The sequence below is a fragment of the Pseudorasbora parva genome, chromosome 9 (genome assembly GCF_024679245.1).
Source record: "Pseudorasbora parva isolate DD20220531a chromosome 9, ASM2467924v1, whole genome shotgun sequence".
In the NCBI taxonomy this organism is placed as follows: domain Eukaryota; kingdom Metazoa; phylum Chordata; class Actinopteri; order Cypriniformes; family Gobionidae; genus Pseudorasbora; species Pseudorasbora parva.
The window spans coordinates 34749970-34770794 of record NC_090180.1 but is presented as its reverse complement, the minus strand read 5'-3'; the positions used below and the strand labels follow the sequence as shown (position 1 = coordinate 34770794).

The 20825-nt window shown below is 36.0% G+C and overlaps 1 protein-coding gene across 2 annotated transcripts; it reads left to right on the top strand.

The window, feature by feature from the left end:
* The first annotated feature begins 1089 nt into the window (after positions 1-1089).
* mfsd14a2 (major facilitator superfamily domain containing 14A2) lies at positions 1090-20127 on the top strand. 2 transcript variants are annotated; one of them, XM_067452372.1, is made up of 12 exons: positions 1090-1295; positions 3694-3783; positions 11054-11116; positions 11466-11593; positions 12139-12253; positions 12478-12696; positions 14305-14418; positions 15277-15348; positions 16207-16319; positions 16778-16875; positions 17890-18056; positions 18138-20127. In XM_067452372.1, the coding sequence occupies exons 1-12, from the start codon at positions 1212-1214 to the stop codon at positions 18348-18350; spliced, it is 1476 nt and encodes a 491-aa protein (XP_067308473.1). In that variant the 5' UTR covers positions 1090-1211; the 3' UTR covers positions 18351-20127. The 2 variants fall into 2 exon arrangements, with proteins under 2 accessions (XP_067308473.1, XP_067308472.1); XM_067452371.1 differs by having other exon boundaries at positions 1091-1295; positions 3688-3783.
* The last annotated feature ends 698 nt before the right edge of the window (positions 20128-20825 follow it).

Below are 20825 nucleotides of genomic sequence, written 5' to 3'. Positions count from 1 at the left end.
ACACGAAAAACAAATGGCAATTGGAATTGGATTAGTGCTTAAACAGTGGTTAATTCCCTTTTAAAAATTGTTGGGATCAAGTTATTCACACACAATGCCGGATAGGACATGCAAGATTCACACACTAATTATTATTATCAGGAGAAAATTCACCAAAGTGTTCATTCTGTCAGAATCCACTACCCATTAAACATATTTTGTTGGGCTGTAATATTTCAACCCCTTTAAGGAACTTGTTTTATTCTGTTCATAGTTTTGAAAATAATTTTTAACCAAGTACATCGAAATTTAGTCTTAATGTTTTTGTTTTTTTTTTTTTTTTTTTTTTTTTTACAAGGAAATGAATCTTAAATATGTTATTTAGCTGTATATTTGAATAACTAAACCTTGTTTTTGCTATAAAAAGCAATAGAAGCAGACATGCCGTTAAAAAGGAAAGAAAATGCCAGTCAGATTTAAAGAGGTTAGCAGTAAATTTACATTTGTTTTAAAGGAGAAATATATGAGAAAATGTTTGTCATAAATGCAGCTGTTTTATACTGTTGTCAGGACAATATATATATATATATATATATATATATATATATATATATATATATATATATATATATATATATATATATATATGCTCTAGTGAGAATAAATGGTTACAACAGGTGTGTTAAAGTAAGTTAATGTTCCAGATAGTAAAATTAGAACACATTTTGTTAATGAAATATGTAAATCTTGACTAATCGTTTTAATATATTATGGATATGTTAAAAGTGTTTTGCCGTTGTCATTTAAAACATTGAAAATAAAGTTACAGCGAAAATGATTGTGAGGTACTGTATTTATTCTTCTAAATTAAGTTAATCCCAGTGTTTTTTGCTTGACAAGACCTCGTCTGCTCATGGGGATAAAACAATACAAACAACGCAAGTGTCAGCAGTTTACAAGACACAGGGATTCCTCATTGTTTTGTATACCCGATTTTGGTAATAAGCACTTTGGGTTCATTCACACGGACGATTTACTCGGCCAATGAAATCGCGAGGGAAACCACTCCTGTGTAAAATTGACCAATCAAAAACCTGCGTTGAAAAATATCCAGAACGAGAACTGAGGACAGGAAGTCGCGTATCTTAGCGTGGATGCTAACGGTAAACTGTAATATTTAGCCACACCTCGCAGGTCCATCTCCCACAAACAAGAATGGATATAAGTTAACAATGACTGGAGAGAAAAAGAAGAAAAAGCGGCTGAACCGCAGCATTCTTCTAGCTAAGAAAATCATCATTAAAGATGGAGGCACTGTGAGTAAAACATTTCTTTGTGGCAGTTAGCCATATGCTAGTCAGGGCTAGCAAGCTAAACCAGTGTTTTTATAGGATGAACTGTGACAACACTATCCCGAGTGTCATTTCTATTGGCAACTTGGCAGACTCCTCTGGTGATTTAATCTGTTTCGTGATTTCAACTTGTATTTATATGGAGAAAAAGCAATATATGAAAGGCAATAGTTTCATTAGACAGCCAAGAGTGAAAACAACAAGCCAGCTGGCGAGAAAGCAAGCCATGTCGTTAATGGCTTGCGTTTTGACAACGATTGCGTTATCTACAAAACGTAAATGAAACCAAAAGCTTGAATTGGGATAATGAATTAAGTAAGATAAGTTGATTAATTATAGTCTTCATGGTGTCCCGTCAGTATAGAAATGAACATGCTTTTCATGACATGTTCTGTCCGACAGTTCACCTGACGTGTTCTCTATAAGAATGACGTGTTTATGATTTAGTTAATCATATTGTTTTGGTTGAGAACTTCTTAAGAAAATAGTCGATTCGCCCTTAAATGTCAAGACAGTTCCTAATGTCAAATTTTGACTTGAATCATGATTTTTAGTATACACACGGTATACTGTATTGTCATTTTAGGAAACACCTTTCAGGACAATTTCTTCAAAGTCCTTATACTCAAAATGGATTAAAACAAGACAGAAAGGCCAGGCCAGTGAGTAAGAAGTTGACATCAGTGTGTTGTAAACTTCTGTCCACAAACATGTTAGGAATTGCATGAATGTAAATAAAATGAACCTCCTGACATTACATTCCTAAATACAACAGACTGTACTTCTTTAAATCCCTTATCAAATTGATTTTTGGTAAGATAAATCGCTATTTAATAATTATGCAGCCCCTTTTGTTTATAATGTTATATTTGATTTAAGTAATTATTAGCCTTTTATCAACGTAATTTTGGGAAATATTTAGGTGCAAATGATTGGTCTGTTCATACCAGGCTAAATTAGATGTTTGTTCTTGAAGTAGATGTTTTTAATTTGACTTACCCTCTGTAATGTAAAAAGCGCTCCATGTTTTAATGCAGTGGAAGTGGGTTTTACACTAGGTTGTTCATAACCTGAGGTGTCTAATCATTGACTTGTTGTACAAGTGATTAACTTGGGTCTCCTGAAAATCGAATAAAAGGTTAATAGCTTTAAGAATCAACAGTAGCTCCTCAATATCTCTAGTTAATATTGTGCTCTTCTCAAGTTTAATAAGTGCATTTATGAATACTTTACATACTGTACAAAGACAGAAAATGTGTCGGTTGAAATCGTGTTAACTGTCTGTTAACCTGCATAGCCCTTTCAGGCTTTGTTTACACTGTTAACTACGTGGTCATAGGCCATGGCTTTTTTTTTGTCCCCCATTTAATGATCCGTAGCATTGTGTTTAATCTGCAGGCTGTTAAACATATGAGTGCTTTCTTGCGGACCATTAAGTCACTTCCGATGTTCGGCATGCACAATTTTAACAAGGGTTTGGCGAGGTAGTTTTAGGCTTTTAGGGGTTGATTTACGGCCTGACATCCATCTTATATTTGTTTTCTAAAGTCAAAGCTTTTTCTGTATACTAGATAAAGAGCAAGTAAGTGTGAGATAATGCGTCTGGCATTTCTAGGCGCTTTGGACCCTGTTATTGCACACCATAAATGATGGTAATAAAGTGTAAAAATATTGCTATATGCTCTTTCTTTTGGTCTGTAATGCGTATCAGGTAGGGGTGTAACGCCTCATGTCACGATCACAATACTGAACTCACAATGCAATATAATTGCAATACAACAAATATTAAAAAAAAATGTATTGTTGATTTAAAATGCTAAATTTGGTATTACTTTGGGTGGAAATAAATAGGCTTAGACTTGGTGCTGGTAGCCCAATGCACAGGGCAATGATGACACCAGAATAAAAATATTCATGATTCCAAAGCTGAAAATACAGAATTATTTTTTATGAATATGCTTGCACTCTGTCACTGACTTGAATTAAAATAATGTAGGCCACTTTTTACTGGTTACATAAGACATTTGGCAACCAAATATCCCCCATTGCAATAATATACATTTTATTCAACATTATAGTACTTTAATGTAGTACTACTGACACTAAAATTCTGTAAACATGATTTTTATTTCTCCCATAGTAACTATTTACAATAATTTTTTCACTATCCATGATACATATTGTTGCATTTTTGCATTGCAAAATATTGTGAAACCCCCCTAGTATCATGTCTTCTCTCATTTATCTTATCCAACCTTCCTCCTTATTGCTACTTTATCCATGTTCTTTCACATTACTTCCTGCATTTTGTCTGTTTGTAGTAACATTATTAGTAATGTAAATCCTCCTTGTTTAGCCACAGGGGATTGGAGAGCCCAGTGTCTACCATGCAGTGGTGGTTATCTTCCTGGAGTTCTTCGCCTGGGGACTGCTCACCACTCCCATGCTTACGGTAAACCAATTTTGCTCCATCGCCCTCATTCACAGTTTCAGATCAGAGCGAATTACGAGCCATGAATGTTTGCATTCATTCTCCCTTCCTTTTGTATCCATAACAAGGAGTGACATTTCCCATTGCCCAGATCCGAGGAGCCTGGCACATATTTATGAATAAATGAATCCTGATCAAATGGAGAGGGCAGAATGATGCACTCTGTTTTAGTTGATGAAGGATGCATTGTGTTGGCGGAGTATAATTGACCGAGCATTATTAAAACGACATCAAATAGTTTCATGCTAATAATGACCTTTTTATTCTGAAGGCTAACTGGAGGGTTTGTCAGGCCACATGATTATAAATGAAGCTGAACCTGTGATTTACTTTGCAATGTAGTGCCAGTTGTTTTTATGCCGGTCAGCAGGATACTGTTGTTGACACTGTATTCAATACGGTCACAGGATGCTACACAGCGGGCTATTTGCAAAACCTATTTTCAAAGTGATCCATGGTTCTGACTAACCAATGTTTCCTTAAATTTACACTGCATGCAAAGTGGAATTGCTGTTTCCTTTTGTTTAATAATGCATGAGTTGAAAGAAGTGTTGGGATTTACTCTTGCTGCAGGTCAGCAGCCCATTAGAGTAAAACGTGGTCCAATAAGGCCAAGCTCAGTGCATATGAATGTATTTATTAAAAATGTATATTTGGTCATATATACATGACTGTTCAAAATTTTGGCATCTGTAAAAAAAAAAAATTATGTTTATGAAAGAAGTCTCTTATGCTTACCAAAGCTTTGTTTATTTGACTAAAATACAGTAAAACAGTAATATTGTGAAATAATACTTTTTAAAATAAGTGTTCGAATATGTTTTAAATTAATTTAAAATAATGAATTTATTCCTGTGTTGGCAAAGCTAAATTTTACTTCACTCTTCAGTGTCACAGAAATCATTCTAATAGGCTGATTTGGTGCTCAAGAAATATTTCTTCTTATTAATGTTGAAAACATTAATTATTGCTTAAGTTATTAGTGCTTACTATTTTTGTGGAGAAAAAACATGACACTTTTTCAGGATTCTGTAATAACTAAAGTGTAAATGAAAACAGCATTTATTTAAAATACAAATATTTTGTAACATACATTTCTTTACTGATACTTTTGAGAATGCAGTGCATTGTAGTGTAGCTCTTGTTTAATAAAAATAAAACCCAAAATGTTTTATGGTACTTTGACGTATTAAATGTTACTGCTATTAAATTTGGGAATCAGATATTTCCAGCTTTGTTTGCTTTGTTTCTAGGGATGTACTGTACAGTATATCTGTTACCATATCAGTATCTGCAAATATTGGCATTGTGGCGTCTGTAATCACAAAGGTATTAACAGTCTGAGAATCATAAACAGGAAAAAGAAATTGTTAACTTCATGTTTGAAACAGCAGCTTATCAACTTAATCAATATGACGTGCCACTATGCATAGCCAATCACAACATAAGGCTACATGGGAAAAAAAACTGTGTTCAGAACAGGCACAAACAATAACGTGACAACTTACAACAGCAGCAGGAGTATGGCATATAGCCTAGCCTAATTCATTTATTTATTGTTTGCTAGAATCACTCATCCATCAACTTGATCTGGATCAAACGCGGCTCTCTTTTTATTGACGATGTTACCCGCGGTGGAGAACACTCATTCGGAGTGCACAGATTCGCTTGATTTGGTCAGTTGCTACAACGCAACAATACGTTTAGAGCGCCCTCTATTGGATGAGATGGCAAACAATAAAATAAAAAACAAACTGTCTAATCATAAGCCACGTTTACATGCACACTTTGTCATTCTGTTTAAACTAATTCCAATTGAAAGATTAAGTGGACTGTTTACATGAGACGTTATCTAAACCGATCTGGGGTTTACATGTGCTGACTTTCAGTCGGAATCTTCAGAGCAGTTTGTCTTCCGCATCGGAAATATTGACGCCGTCCTCTCCAGCAGCTGGAATGCGTTCACAGATGCCATAGCAACTCTTAACGACTTTTTTAAATATTATTTTTAATATATTATTTGTTGTAAAGTGTCATAATCGTCTCTAGAATTAAAAAATTAATTCTTCTGTCAGGCGCAATTAAGTAAAAAGTGCCTGGGACAAACGCTGTCAAGATGAGAGGGTGTAGCCAGGCTATGTCTGTGTCATTATGCCAACATTATCTTCATAACTTCTTATGAAATAAAAAAGTTTACCCCTCAGAAAAATGAACTTTCATCTCTTGTCAATATTATAGCGTGCATGAGTGCGGCGCGCGCTCTTCAGTGGTGAAGGCGCGTGCTGTATATCACGTCATATAAGGAAGCACACTCAAAAGTAATCGGGACAGATCGTTTAAATGGTGAAATCTTTTGTTTGTTCTGTTGTGTGTTCATATGGAGCATTTTCATTCGGATTGGACTTTTAAACCGATTACAGTGCTCCATGTAAACGCACCTATAGACTGTAAAAAAGAGATGCATGGCACTTTAAAAACCGGATATTTTGTTTATGGTTCGATTACAGATATTTCACGTCATGTTCATTGCATATTCAAATATCGAATAAAAAGTGACAGCCCTACATTGTAGTACGTTGATGTCTGATTTCACACTGTTGATCAATGTGACCACACTATAGATTTGTACTATGAGCCTTGACATATAAAACTCTGAGACAAACTGAAATACAGATTTTTTTTGTTTTAGAATTTTAAATACTTCAAACGAAATTGTGATCTTTAAAATAAAAATGTGTTGTTTTTTTTAACTCAAACTGTCATGCTGCTTGTTTTTAATATAAAGTATATTAAAACATAAAAATATTTTTTTCTCTAGTGGTCAGTTTTTTTTTTAGGCTATATTATTGACTTTTGTTAAAGCTACACTGTGATATTTTCCCCCATCTAGCGGTGAAAAGGTATATGACCATCCAGCAGTTTCTGTTCCTCTCAATTCTGATTACGTTTTAACTCCTACGATGGCCGATTTAGTCCAAGATTAACATGGCAATCCCCCTCTTCACATTCGACACGGTGCCATTGAGTGTTAAAACGCGTAAGGTGAAGCTTGAATTTAGGGATATGTCCCTCTTTGGCTAATGTACTTTCAAGATGGAGAGGCAACATGGTGACCAGCATTCAAACCCCTCACCCGTATGTATTTTCAATGGCATATTATAAACTTACGAGAATACTTTATTACTTGAAAGAAGTAAATATACATTAAAGGGGTACGCTGGGAAGATGAATCTGTAAACTGGGTCATCAATGTAGTAGAAATGTGAAATTATTTTTGAATTTGGTGCTGCCTAGACTGACTGCCTAGACAGAAAAGACAGAAAATGTATTTTTGTCTCATGGGGATGAAAGACTACAATTCCCAGAATGCTTCGCTGCCCTGTGAGGCCATTCCCAAAGACACCAACTGGATTACTGTGACTGAGTTTGAGAAGACACTACAATTAAAAACTGAACGTGTCTGTTCAATATAATGAGTGAGTCACCGCATGAATATCACTGCACTAAGCACTAACTGCAGGAGTCAGATAAATGAGCTGATGAGCTCTCGTGATGAGAGCTGAGGTAATCGCAACTCCACTCGCGGCATGCATTCACAACGCGAGTTCAGTCTGGCACGTACCAGTTCATGCCTTTGCAAGCTTAACTTTCATAGAAATTAATTTGAGATGATAAAAGACTCGCATTGCTCACCATAGCTCCGTTTAAATGAGTGCCTGCAGCTGAGCTCTGAGTGTGATCTCCCATCCCCCATGTGCGTGTTCAAAACATGCGGAAATGGCTCCCTCTGCTGGCTGTAGTCTTTAGCCTTTGGCCAAACATTCCTCCTATGATGCAAATATCATCAATTTGCATCATAGGAGGAATTTTTCCAGAAATAAAATGCATAAATCTCTTGTCTCAGGGGGATATGAGGGGGGAGGGGGGAAAAGCACAATCATTTGAATATACTCTAGGGTTTCTACTGATACAAAGCCATATGCTAATCGCTGAAGTAACCCTTTAATGAGCACATATGTTTTTGAAAGCACTAAGTGTTTTTAGCTAAGAATAAACAAAAAACTTTACACAGTGTAGCTTTAATGGCTGAAATTTAAATAGTCCCTAGTTGCTTAATGTTTTGTATATGGATAAACTGCGTATTCATTTTCCTTATTTCCCAATGTGGGAGGAGGATTTGCATTTAGTTGGTGCAGTTGAGCCAGAGTTGCCTCAGAGCTCTTTGCTCTGGCCTTTTATTTGATTAGTAGCCGCTGATACTGAAGCACTAATGAGCCCAACAAACCCTTCCAGATGAACACTGCACTGACAAGACTTAACGTCTCCGCAAGCGGCACAGTTTTGCTCTTTCAGTGCAATCGAGCTCTGCTTCAGTGCTTCTTAATCTGAGTGCCATATCAAATTAACACAGCAGGTGAAATGTTCACATGCTTTGTTTTCATCTCTTAACAGAGCGCAGCAACCTTCTGTTTACAACAGTCATTCTAATGTTTAGAGTGGGGCATTGCCTGAGTGATTTACTGATTAGAAATGTCACGCATCATTACTTCAATATGAGGAAAAAAACTCAATGCTGCAATGTTTCAGCCAATAATCGGTATCGCATTTATTTTCACTTGGCAATGGGCTGATTGTTTAAAAATAGTTGATTATCAGGGCTGATGATATCCTGTCAGTCAAAAGGGGTGTGGTAAAACATGTCAGACTGCAGCTCGTACTGTGTGTGAAGAAATTGTGAGTTGAATTTTGGGCAAATTAACAGAAATGACGCATTTTATAGTTCACAAATAGCTAAGTTAAAGCAGGCTGTATTTGACCAATTCACCCATACTTTAAGCCAAGATTGCCAAATTTTTTGCAGTTTTTACTTACACCAAACATTATTTGTAGCATGCCCCCCCCCACCCCCATCCAATAATCCCAAATTTGCTTTTTGCTTTACTTCTGTCTATTTTATCATGAATTTAAAACAAAAATATGCCATTTTGGCACTCTTAATGTCACATGACTGATCACTGTAGCGTCTCAGTTCAAGCGATAGCACAGTCTTTTCTTACACTTCGATACAAGTTATATACAACACAAGTTATATCTTGGAAAACATGCTTGAATAGCAGAGGGAATGTTAAAAGATGCAGCATGACTTACTGAAATGAATCATGTCTCATGTAACCGTTTTTCCAGCGGTTCAATCGCAGATGTCAATAAAATATCTTGCGAACAAAGTGTCACTTAACATTGCCTTTACCTCAGGAAAGTTATCCAGTGTTCACATTTTCTTAGTTGGTCATACAGACTTTAAGATATGAGCTTATTAACTGTTAATTATATATGTATGCATGACAAAATTTGTCATGTAGAGAGTGTTTATGAAAACTACCTTGTGTGACAGAGTTGCATACAAACATTAAGGATTTTATTTTAACTGTATATTTTATTTTTTGAAAATGAATAGCAGTTTAATATAACAGTTAGCTCTGTTGTTAATTTTAACCTCTAATATTTTAGTAATGTACCAATTGAGAGGGTTCCCTGTATAGTTGGCAGCATTTTTTGGGATAGATGTTTTTAGATTTTTGTATTGGGTATTGGTAGCGCTAGGCATAGGCAGATATGATTCTGAATAATCGGCTATCAGTATTGGCAGATAAGAGAGTATTTTAAAATTTAGAGAAATTGAGTGCATCTCTTAAAAAAAATTAGAGAGAACATTTTCTGCAAAAACATACAAATTTCCGAATGTGGTTAATATCTAATCTCTTTGATTGTGCCTAAGCTCTGGTCAGCACAATCCTTATTTCTCTCAATTCATTTAAACGTTTCTCACAGGTGCATTATGGGCTTATTAGACTGTTTACATTTCCATGATAATAACAGTGACTGATAAAGAAGTAATGGTATCAGGTTTTGTTTTCGATCATTATATGAATCCAACCTGTTTAGCTGGACAATGCATATGGAATCATTTATTAAAAACTATTCAGTCATCAATAACCAGTGTCATTTCTCTTTTCTTAAGTATGTCCTAAATGTGCAGTTATAGAAAATTAATAAGTGCCTTGCCACATTTTTTAGAATTGTACATGCCGCTGAATAAGGTATATGTCCACTTGAACTTTAGTCGTTGATTTCTTGGAACTGAAGACTTTCTCTTTGAATTTGTATATAGGTCAATTGATTCGTTTTCCATTCGTAAGAGAACAGATCTCTTTTGTACACTTATGTAAAACATTGACACTGTTCTGTTGTATACAGTTTGTTTAATGATTAATCAAGCCTTGTGAATCATTGCTCCATTGCACCTGCCTCCAACTGCAATGACAGTTAAAAAAGAAAACAGTTCAAATCTCAGAATGCTCAAGTAACATTACTGTTTGCATACAGCCTTGCCATATACTTTATTATGGGTTGGTCAATTCATTGCACAGTCAAAACAACTTGTTTTGTAACCTCAAAAAATTAAAGCAGCAAAAACAAATGACACAATTATATAAAAATAAATAAAAGACTTTTGACTATTGGCTTTTGACTATTTGGTTATTTGATATCCTGAATCGCAGACATCTTTCCTCCCTTTTAATGTTTTTTTCTTGTTTTGATGTGGAAATGGATTGTTTTATATATATAGATTGTTTTATTATATATATATATAAATGAAAAAATATATATAAAAAAATAAAAAATAATAATATATATATTATTATTATTTTTTATTTTATTTATTTTAACCAGAGGAACATTGTTTTAACCAAAAAGCTATTGTTACCAAGTATAATCAAAATGTTTAATGAAATCATTAAATATTTTCCACCAGTTTTGTACTTCATAAATGCATGTAATGATATTTTGATAGATATTATTTAACTGCACCAATATAACAATATATAATAATAAATAAACATCATTTTTTAATTGATTAATTGAAATCTGAAGTTTAAATAAAGAGACTATTAAAATATATATCTCTCTTATAATCACAAGAGAAGAAAGTATCTTGAAATTAGCCTAAAAGTGTGTTAAAATCATTGTGATGATGCTTACTTTTATATTGCAGCACGATCAGTGGAAATATATTGTACATATCACCCAATCCTTTTTGCCAAGTGTCAACAAGTAGTAGTACTTCTTTGAGCTCTGCCATACAATAAATCTAGTGAATCATTAACCTAGTTATTCAGATTATCTGTATGTTCAGCATACATTTTATGATCCGTCTGTTTTTTTGTTTCAGGTGTTACATCAGACATTCCCCCAGCACACATTCCTGATGAACGGACTCATTCATGGTGTCAAGGTAGGACATTGACTCCAGCCATTCACTTTTACTCATGTTTTTCCTCTTCTCCCTTTCTGATGTGACAAGAGTTGCCATGTTTATTTATGATAATCATAAATAAGCATGGAAACTCTTGTCACATTAGAAAGGGAGAAAAGCAAGTGAAGTGGAAACAGAAGTTACCAGTTTAAACCTCCCTGATATAAGCAAGATTCTGTGATCCAAACTGACCCGAATGTTACTGTGAAATATTATGATCCAAGCAGTTTGTCAGATCCTGTCCGGCTCTGGTCGTGCCATGCAGTTTTGGAAACCTAAACTTAAAAGTGTCATTTTAAAGAAGTCATGCGCTTCTGTATTGACTCAGGGCCTGCTGTCTTTCCTGAGTGCTCCATTAATCGGGGCTCTGTCAGATGTGTGGGGCCGGAAGTCATTCCTGCTGCTCACGGTGTTCTTCACCTGTGCTCCCATCCCTCTTATGAAGATCAGCCCATGGTAAAGCCTCTTGCATGAAGCAGTTGCCTACTGTAATGGGAAATTACAGAAAATCTAATTCACAATACATAATATCAGAGTGAAACTATATGTTGTTTACATGTGAGTGTGTGTTTAAATATTTTATTTTTCATTTATTTAATTATGTTTTGAAAATTTTGAAGTAAAATTGTGCATAATGGTTGTAATACATTTATTTTTTTGCCCTTTTTTTGTGTCCAGATCAGACCTGCTTTTAATGGACTAATTTTATGCAATATTTATTTTCATATTTTTTTCATTTGATTTTGGGGTAAAATATAGCCTGCCTACTCTATGGTTTTATTTTAGTACTATACGTTTTTTTCCTACTTAAGAAAGTATTAAATTATTTTTAATAAGGTTTTCATCTTTATAATTTATTTTATTTTATTTCAGGTTTATGTAAATAGATGAAAAAGATTTGTAATATTTTTTAATATTTACTTCAATATACTTCACTGTTAGAAACATTGCGTGACAGTTTGTTCTGTTAGTCTTCTCATTATCTCCAGCTGATTTTACAGGTGGTACTTTGCGGTGATCTCCATGTCTGGTGTGTTTGCGGTCACTTTCTCCGTGATCTTTGCATATGTGGCTGATATCACCCAGGAGCATGAAAGGAGCACAGCATATGGCCTGGTGAGCAGAGGAACATGACTCCTTATTTTGTTGTTACCAACTTCACAGCAACTGTATGTGCAAAAGCAATTACTTTCTGTAGCACGTCTGCAGATATTGGTTTCCTGTTATTTTGACAGCCGTCTGTGGTTTCCTTTTTGGCCCTGCAATAAAATAAAATAGTTAATTGCGTCTATGAACATTTCCCTTGTGGTCAAAACAGCTGAACAATCATTTTCCCACAGGTGTCGGCCACTTTCGCAGCCAGTCTGGTGACAAGCCCAGCGATCGGTGCTTACCTGTCTGAGGCGTATGGAGATACATTGGTGGTAATCCTTGCTACGGCCATTGCCCTGCTAGACATCTGTTTTATCCTGGTAGCGGTTCCTGAGTCCCTTCCTGAGAAGATGAGACCGGCCTCCTGGGGAGCCCCCATCTCCTGGGAGCAGGCAGACCCCTTTGCAGTGAGTCACTGTAATCTTTGCAAGGTCATTGGTACCTGATTGGTGGTCTAATTTTAGGGTTACTTGAGATCATTGTTCGGACAACTGACTAATCAAGTATTTATTTTTATTAGCTTTTTTTGTTTCTTTAATACATTAGACAGTCATCCTGTTAGTATACATATTTAATTATTTAATACATATAGACTGCCATTCAAAAGATGGTGGTCAGTAAGATTTTTATTTTTGTGAAAACTTTTCAGCAACTATGCATTAAATTGATTCAAAGTAAGAGTAAAGTAATTTCTATTTTAAATAAATGTTGTTCTTTTGAACTTCTAGCCATCAAAGAATCCTAAAATATATGTAACTGATAATAATGAGAAATGTTTCTTGAGCACCAAATCAGCATATAGGAATGATCATGTGACGCTGAAAACTGGTGAAATGATACTGAAAAATCAGCTTTGCCATGACAGGAATAAAATGTCTTAAAACATATATATATATATATATATAAAGAGAACTTAAAGGTGCACTATGTAGTATTTTTGCAGTAAAATATCCAAAAACCACTATTCCAGTGTTATATATTTTGTTCAGTTGAGTACTTATAATATCCCAAATGTCCAACTATTTGTGAATTGTGAAAAAAATTGCTATTTTAACTAAGAACCAGGACGTGTCAGCATAGCGTTTGAGCGAGTCGCCTGTCAATCGCGCCATATCTGCGTTACCCCTCGGTTTTATTCTGCAGAAGCGCTTTTCTCTTAGCAGTGTGAACATGTCACAGCAGCGCCGAGCTAACGCACAGAGTAACGTCATAACATCATTTTTAACACACTTAAATGTATCTAATATGATAAACAGAGATGCTTTACCTTATAATCATGACCGGAAATAGTGCAGGCGACTGTGTCCCGTCCCATCATAATAAAAGTCCCGGTACTTGCGAGCCGTGTGTTTGTGTAGCAATCGCTCCAGCGGCTGTGCTCAGCTCCACAACACTCGGTCCTGCTCTGCTTTACACTACAGTAATGTTAATAACCGCATCCATGACCATGATTTCTGCCCGTGTCCTATTTTCCATCGGCTGTGAGGTGAAGACCACATTTCCCCAAGATACTGCGCTCAAACTTGGCGTCATCAAACTACGCCTTTGTTTAGAATAGGCGCCCTCCAGTGGACAGAAAGTTCCATAGTGCACCTTTAACTTAAAATTGGAATAATACTTCACAATATTACTGTTTATTTGAATTTTTTATCAAATAAATGGAGCCTTGGTGAGACTTCTTTTAAAAACATATAAAACATTTTTTTAAACAACCACAACCACAAATAATAGTTTATAAATGTTACATTTTTATATAAAATTTTGTGTTGTTGTTGTTATTATTATTATTAAACATATTTTCCAATCGAGAAGGTTTTTTTTTGAAAATGTCAGTTTGCACGTTCCTACATTATTTTCCTTGTTGCCTCATCAGTTTCCATTGTGAATACCATTTTGAAAAATGGCAAATATGTCATCTGTGACATTTAATGAATCATGTTGCTGTGCTCCTGCCCACTCAGTCTCTCTGTGTCTTCCTCTTTCTCATGCTTTCTCTATGACTCTTTTGTTCACAGTCCTTGCGTAAGGTGGGCCAGGACTCCACAGTTCTCCTGATCTGCATCACAGTCTTCCTGTCCTACCTGCCTGAGGCTGGACAGTATTCCAGTTTCTTCCTGTATCTCAGACAGGTAAAGTGCACACCTTTATATCAATGCCACAAATACACACAACTTGAACTCCTTTTTATCTAGTAGCAAGGTTGCTGCTACTGCAGGTGACATGACTATCCATTGGCGTTTATGTAAACACTCAAACCTTGTTGTAGCTTAGGCAAATACCCAAAAAGTGAGTCATGTATCTATGAGTCACATCACGTAGACTCACCCTCCAAATAAACAGTTAGAAATAACTGTTTAAGTGCTTGAAATAGTCATGTGATTTTTAACTCCGCTTTTGCAGTAGTTAAAGAGCATCTGTTTCGCGGAAGGCCTTTTGTCCATATTTCAAAGCAGAGTGTTGTGTGGTTTTGTGAGCTGCATGTAATGTTTAGAAATATCATTCATCATTTCTTCTACTGTTAGTAATAATTACTGGAAATAAGCTTATCTAAATAAGGCAACGGCATGAATGCACTGTATGCTGTTGACGTTAATAGGTTTTATATTAATAAATCACACCAGTATTATTGTAACTAAAAACCTGGAATTTGCAATTTTGATAATTGAAATAAAATATAAATATTAGATTAAAAAAACTTAAAAATAGAAATGCTACCTTTTCAACTAACTGAACTGTTTTAGTTGAAGTACTAAAATTACAAGCCTGAAAATAAAATAAATGATTTAGAATAAAAAACTTAATATAAATGACGAACGTACATAACATTGCTAAAATGTTGAAATCTGAAAATATAAGAATAAAAGCTATTCAAATTCTATTCTAAGCTATTCGAATAACTATAATAGTATCTAAATAATAATTGATCTCTTAAATATGTTCTTAAACTGCCAATTTTCAACTTCCCAAGTTTTGTATTTAATTCCCAGGTCATTGGATTTACATCAGAAACAGTTGCTGCCTTCATTGCTGTGGTGGGAATACTGTCTATCTTGGCTCAGGTTGGTTTCCAGGATTTTCTTCCACCCCTTCTATTTTGTTCATTCATATTATTCAGCTAACTGTGCGAGTGCAAATAAGGCGATATGACCAACATCTTATTTCATATCTAATGGGTCCTGCACACTGTGCGATTTTTCAAAATCCTTTGCGAATGTCCCTTGTCAGACTGTACGAATATGATCCCCGATGTAAGCCTTCTCACACTGTAAGATCTCAGTTGGCATTAATGTCAGACTGCACGATAGTGAAGGTGCGCTAAAAACGGACGCGCGCAAGAACTTGTCCGGAGTTTTATATCATCAATGAATGGCGCGTTCGGTAACAGTGAGCTGCATTACACGCGGGACTGAAATGCTGGCGGTAACAGTAAGCTGCATTACACGCGGGACTGAAATGCTGGCGGTAACAGTAAGCTGCATTACACGCGGGACTGAAATGCTGGCTATAAAGAAATCTCTAGCTCTCGTTTTGGTCATAGTTTGTCTTGAAAAACAGAGATATATATATAATATATATAATATTCCTAAGGACATTAAAACTCCAAAAAAAGGTATAAAATATGTGACCTTTAAGACAAATTACTACTTGCAAATGGGGCATTTTGTCACTTGAATACTCTCACACTCTTAATGAGCAGCGGTTCTGTGCTTTTTGCTGCTTTTTGCATTTCAACAGCCTAAAAAAATTAGCGATTAGCTTTCATCACCACGCAGCACAGCAACCGTGAGCGTAACCGTGATGGGCAAAATCTAACCTGGTTGACAAATACTGGTTAATTGTGTCTGCCATTTAATTCGCCCAACAGTGAAGATTTGCTAGTGAAGATTTGCAAAGTAATGGTTCATGTCTCTGTGCAGACGGTTGTCCTGGGAATCCTGATGCGTTCCATAGGGAATAAGAACACTATCTTGTTAGGCCTCGGCTTTCAGATCCTACAGCTGGCCTGGTACGGCTTTGGCTCCCAGCCCTGGTGAGTTGATCATCTTGAACCCCACTAGAGGGCAGCAAACTCTTAATTAATTAGACATGGTACATTTCAAGTTACAGTTTGTAATTGGATTTTTGCTTAAAATCAATACTTATTATTGTGTTTCATAAGCTTTATTTAAAGCACTTTACCAATATATTTGACAGTTAGTTACTTTTCTGAAATATACATTTGGAAAATGGAAGAAGAAAATCAATTCATTTCATTTAAGATGTCATGTCCTGCTTTTCTGACTTATTTTTCATGTCATTACATGCATAAAGATATATATCTGTGTCTTTTGGCTTGAACTCAAACAGACAAGTAAACATCACCTCTGCAGTGTGTGTTTTGGGTCAGTGCATGTTCCTGAAACCAGATACACATGCACGTGAACTGAAACCAGTTGAGAGACTGTGTGTGTGTGAGAGAGAGTCTGATGGTGTATTTTTTTTTTTAAGGATGATGTGGGCCGCTGGAGCTGTTGCTGCCATGTCCAGCATCACCTTCCCGGCAATCAGTGCAATAGTGTCCCGCAACGCAGACCCTGACCAACAAGGTGAGACACGTGCAGCCACACCACGGTAACATCAAAAAATGTCCATTCTTAATATAGTCATACACACAGTCCTCTGACTGACACATTTAGTTTAGCCACAGAATAATGATAATTATTTATTGTTATTACATGGAATATTCATTCTGATGGGCCATTCACTAAACAAAGATGTGCTAGTTTCATGTTTCTCTATTGCTGTGCAGTCTCTTCTCCCATAACAAAATACAAAAAAATCAAATGAACTTATTTTTCATGTCTATTTATGTATTTGTTAGTGTGTAATAAACTGTCTGACCTCATTACATTTGATTTATTCTTAGTGATTCACTGAATTTTTTATCAGTAATGATTAGCTGATTTATTACTTTCATTTTATGGCCAGTAGTAAAATAAAATATTTAAACAAATAAATACACAAACAAAATATTTTTTGTCTAAATAAATTTAGAATATTACACTACTAAATGTAAAGCAAAAGATTTTAAATACCTAAATATTAAAGGGATAGTTCACCCAAAAAGTATAAATTCTGTCATTTTTCACTCTCCCTCATGTCGTTCCAAATTTGTAAGACTTTCGTTGATCTTCGGAACATGAAGATATGCAAATGAAGACGTTTTTTATTAAATCTGAAAGATTTCACTCCCTTCATTTCTCCATTATCCATTAAAGGGTTAGTTCACCCAAAAATGAAAATTCTGACATAATTTACTCTCCATCAAGTTGTTCCAAACCTGCATGAATTTATTTCTTCTTCTGAACACAAAGGAAGATATTTGGAAGAATGTTTGTATATATATGCAGATCTTGGGCCCCATTGACTACCATAGTATTTTTTCCCCTTATTTTTCCCTAACATTTTTACTGTCAGTTTTGATCAATTTGTGTTCTTGCTGAATTTTTTATCTTTTGAATGGTACTAGTGTATTATTACATTATAATATAATTAAGTAACTTTTTTCTTCAACAAGTGATTGGGAAAATGCAGTTTCATTCATTTTGTCTCTATGTCAGGTGTGGTGCAGGGGATGATCACAGGAATTCGAGGACTATGTAACGGTCTGGGTCCTGCGCTATACGGCTTCGTCTTCTACTTGTTTCACGTGGAGCTCAGTGAAATGGACCCCGCAGAGAACCCAGAAAAGGGTGCCAAACCCAACATGGCCAACCCCACAGATGAGGTGAGTGGTGATGAGAAATCTTTCAGTATTACATAAGCACGCACCCACCCACACATCTCTGTATATCTGTGCCCCCATCAGAGTGCCATCATCCCCGGCCCTCCTTTCCTGTTTGGAGCATGCTCGGTTTTGCTCTCCCTTCTGGTTGCCCTCTTCATCCCAGAGCACAATGGCCTCAACCTGCGGCCCAGCAGCTACAAGAAGCACAACAACGGCGCACAGAGCCACTTACACAGTTCGCAGGGCGGACCCTGCGAGGGCAAGGAGCCTCTACTGGAGGACAGCAGCGTATAACCCCACTGACGAGGGGGGCAGGCACGGACCCGAAACCCCCTCACAATCGCCACCCCAAACTCCCCAGGCGCACATGAGCAGTGCACCTTTTTACAGAAGATGACATCACCACCATCTCGTTCCCCTGCAGCTCGGCGAAGGCAGAATGAGCTGTGGGAACTGACGCACAAGTGCGTAACTGGGCCAAACGGGAGCTGACCTTGGCCTTGAGGAACAGGAAGTGGAGTGAAGGACATTTTGCCTCGAGGGAAATGAGTGAGGGAAATGCAAGCAGACACAGTTGCGTGCTGATATGGACTTGGTGAAGGCTTTCCTCATTTTTACTGTTACATAGTTTTTTGTGTTTTTTCTCTCTTTCCGATTTTCAATTGTATAAATGTTCTCGTCCAAAGACCTGGTAACCGTAACAATAGGGAACGTGTCTATCGTGACGTTACAGGCTAACTTTTGATGTGCTGCTTTCTACTGGTTCTTCTTGGTTTTGTACTTAACAGATTGAGATACTCCTCTAGAGAAGAGTGTGCCGTCTTTTCGAACCCTCAAGGAAATGTAACCAAGAAATGTCAGAGAGCGTCATTTCGCACACATCGCTGTTGTATCATGCTCCTTCGAACTGTAGTTTCTGTTCTTGTACATCAGATTAAATGGTTTGTACTTCCTCTCCCTTGCTATCACGAGAGATGTCAGAATTGGTGCAGAGGGAGTAAAAGTTGCCTTTAAGTGACTTTTTATCACAATTACTAAACCCAGATGAAGACTATGCTCTGAAAAGGGTCAATCGTATCGCTCCTGTCGGAGCCTGAGCATATTTGATTTCCGTTCATTGTCTGCTTTGCCACCAGAACTCCCTGTGAACGTCAGCACTGCCATGTTACAACAGGCTAGCAGGGTTACAAGCTTACTGACCGCATACATAGTTTTCATAATATCGCAAGCACTGATGTGGGTGGAATAGCTTAAATGTGATTGGATGAGCATCGCTAGATCCAGTGAAACTAATATCACACATGCTGCTACTGTAGGGTGTACAAGGTTACAAAGTTCTGTGGTATAATACTATACTTTAAACGTGGTGTTTCTATTAGAGCTAAGCTTTTTCGGGCACGCCATTGTAATTTTAGACCCCAAATTTTGTGGCCGACTTCCTTTTGCGGTGCTTTTTTTCTGGTGAGAAACTTTGAATATTTGTATCATATCTCAACATTATTGATGTTCCAGAAAAAACCTTAAGTGCATTCAGATACATTTTTTTTTAAACTGATCTCTGGGTCTTGTTTATTTGGTTTTAGGTGCCATACCTATGACTGTACTTCTGTCTGTGTGTGTTTTTATTCATTTGTGTGCTTCACTTTCTGATATTTGTATGGTTTTCTTATTTTTTATGTTACTATTTTCAAGACCACAAGATGTTCCACAAACAGAAGTCATTGTAACTTGTTTTTAGCAAACATTTTGGACCATTTTTGTTCTCTTACAGCATTGAAAACCATGTAACTGTTATTTAAAGGGTTTACCCATCATTTTACATTGAGCTGTATGACCAAACTTTAATGGAATTCTCTCTTATATTCTCACCCTTTTTTGTTCCTGCATAATTTCTCCTTTCGACTACCCACTAACTTGCAAGGAAATCTGGTGTTTGTGTCAGAAAAAAGACAATTAATTTGTGCCTAAAATGTGCTCTAAAAGAATAGAAACAGTATATGTGAATGGTGAACCGGATGTAAATATTAGGAACTAATGAGAAACTATTTATTAAAAGTTTATTGATATTGAAGTCTTTGTGTTTTCTTCACAAACATTTTTTTTAGATTTTCTTGTAATATCATTCTCTCAGGACAAGCCTTTTTTTCTTGGTAAAATAGTCATTTTTTTTAGATTAGGTAATGCTCTTTGAGTTCAAACTATTTGTGGCAAATGTGGCAAAAAAAAAAAAAAACAGCAGCTATTATGAGTTATCATCACTTATCATGACTTAAGTATTGTTTGTCTGCTGCATAAGAGTAATCTTGGTTTTCAGAGTATGTTAATTTAGTAATCTAGTAGTGAAATAAAGGCTAATGATTGCACTCGTTTGGTTCTATGTCTGGGTGTTTTAAACTTATGACAACAGACATAACCTGTGCATTATATGTCCGTTTACAAAAAAACAAATATTCTGACCATTCTTCTTTTGGTAACTCTGAAACATACAATGTGATGTTAATCCACTAGAGAGCAGCAGAGGCAGTTAATCCACTAGAGAGCAACACCGAATCCAACACTTAGTGTTTTTTTGTTTTTGTTTGTTTGTTTAGTTTTTTTTATTATTACAAAAAAAAAATGTTACAAATATTAGAGTGTGCAAGAAAATACAACATTGATGCAACAAACTTGAACACTTAATGTAGATTTACACTTACAGTATTTGTAAGCCACGTGACGCAGTTAATTTTGTCACTACTACACGACAACCACAATATCATCATAAGGTAT

What these genes read in the sequence shown, in the direction of transcription:
- mfsd14a2 (XM_067452371.1), top strand. Translation starts at nt 1,212, where the DNA reads ATGACTGGAGAGAAAAAGAAGAAAAAGCGGCTGAACCGCAGCATTCTT. An exon ending in AGCAGGCAGACCCCTTTGCA is followed by an intron (nt 12,697 to 14,304) that starts GTGAGTCACTGT and finishes TTTTGTTCACAG; the next exon opens with TCCTTGCGTAAGGTGGGCCA. An exon ending in CGCAGACCCTGACCAACAAG is followed by an intron (nt 16,876 to 17,889) that starts GTGAGACACGTG and finishes TCTCTATGTCAG; the next exon opens with GTGTGGTGCAGGGGATGATC.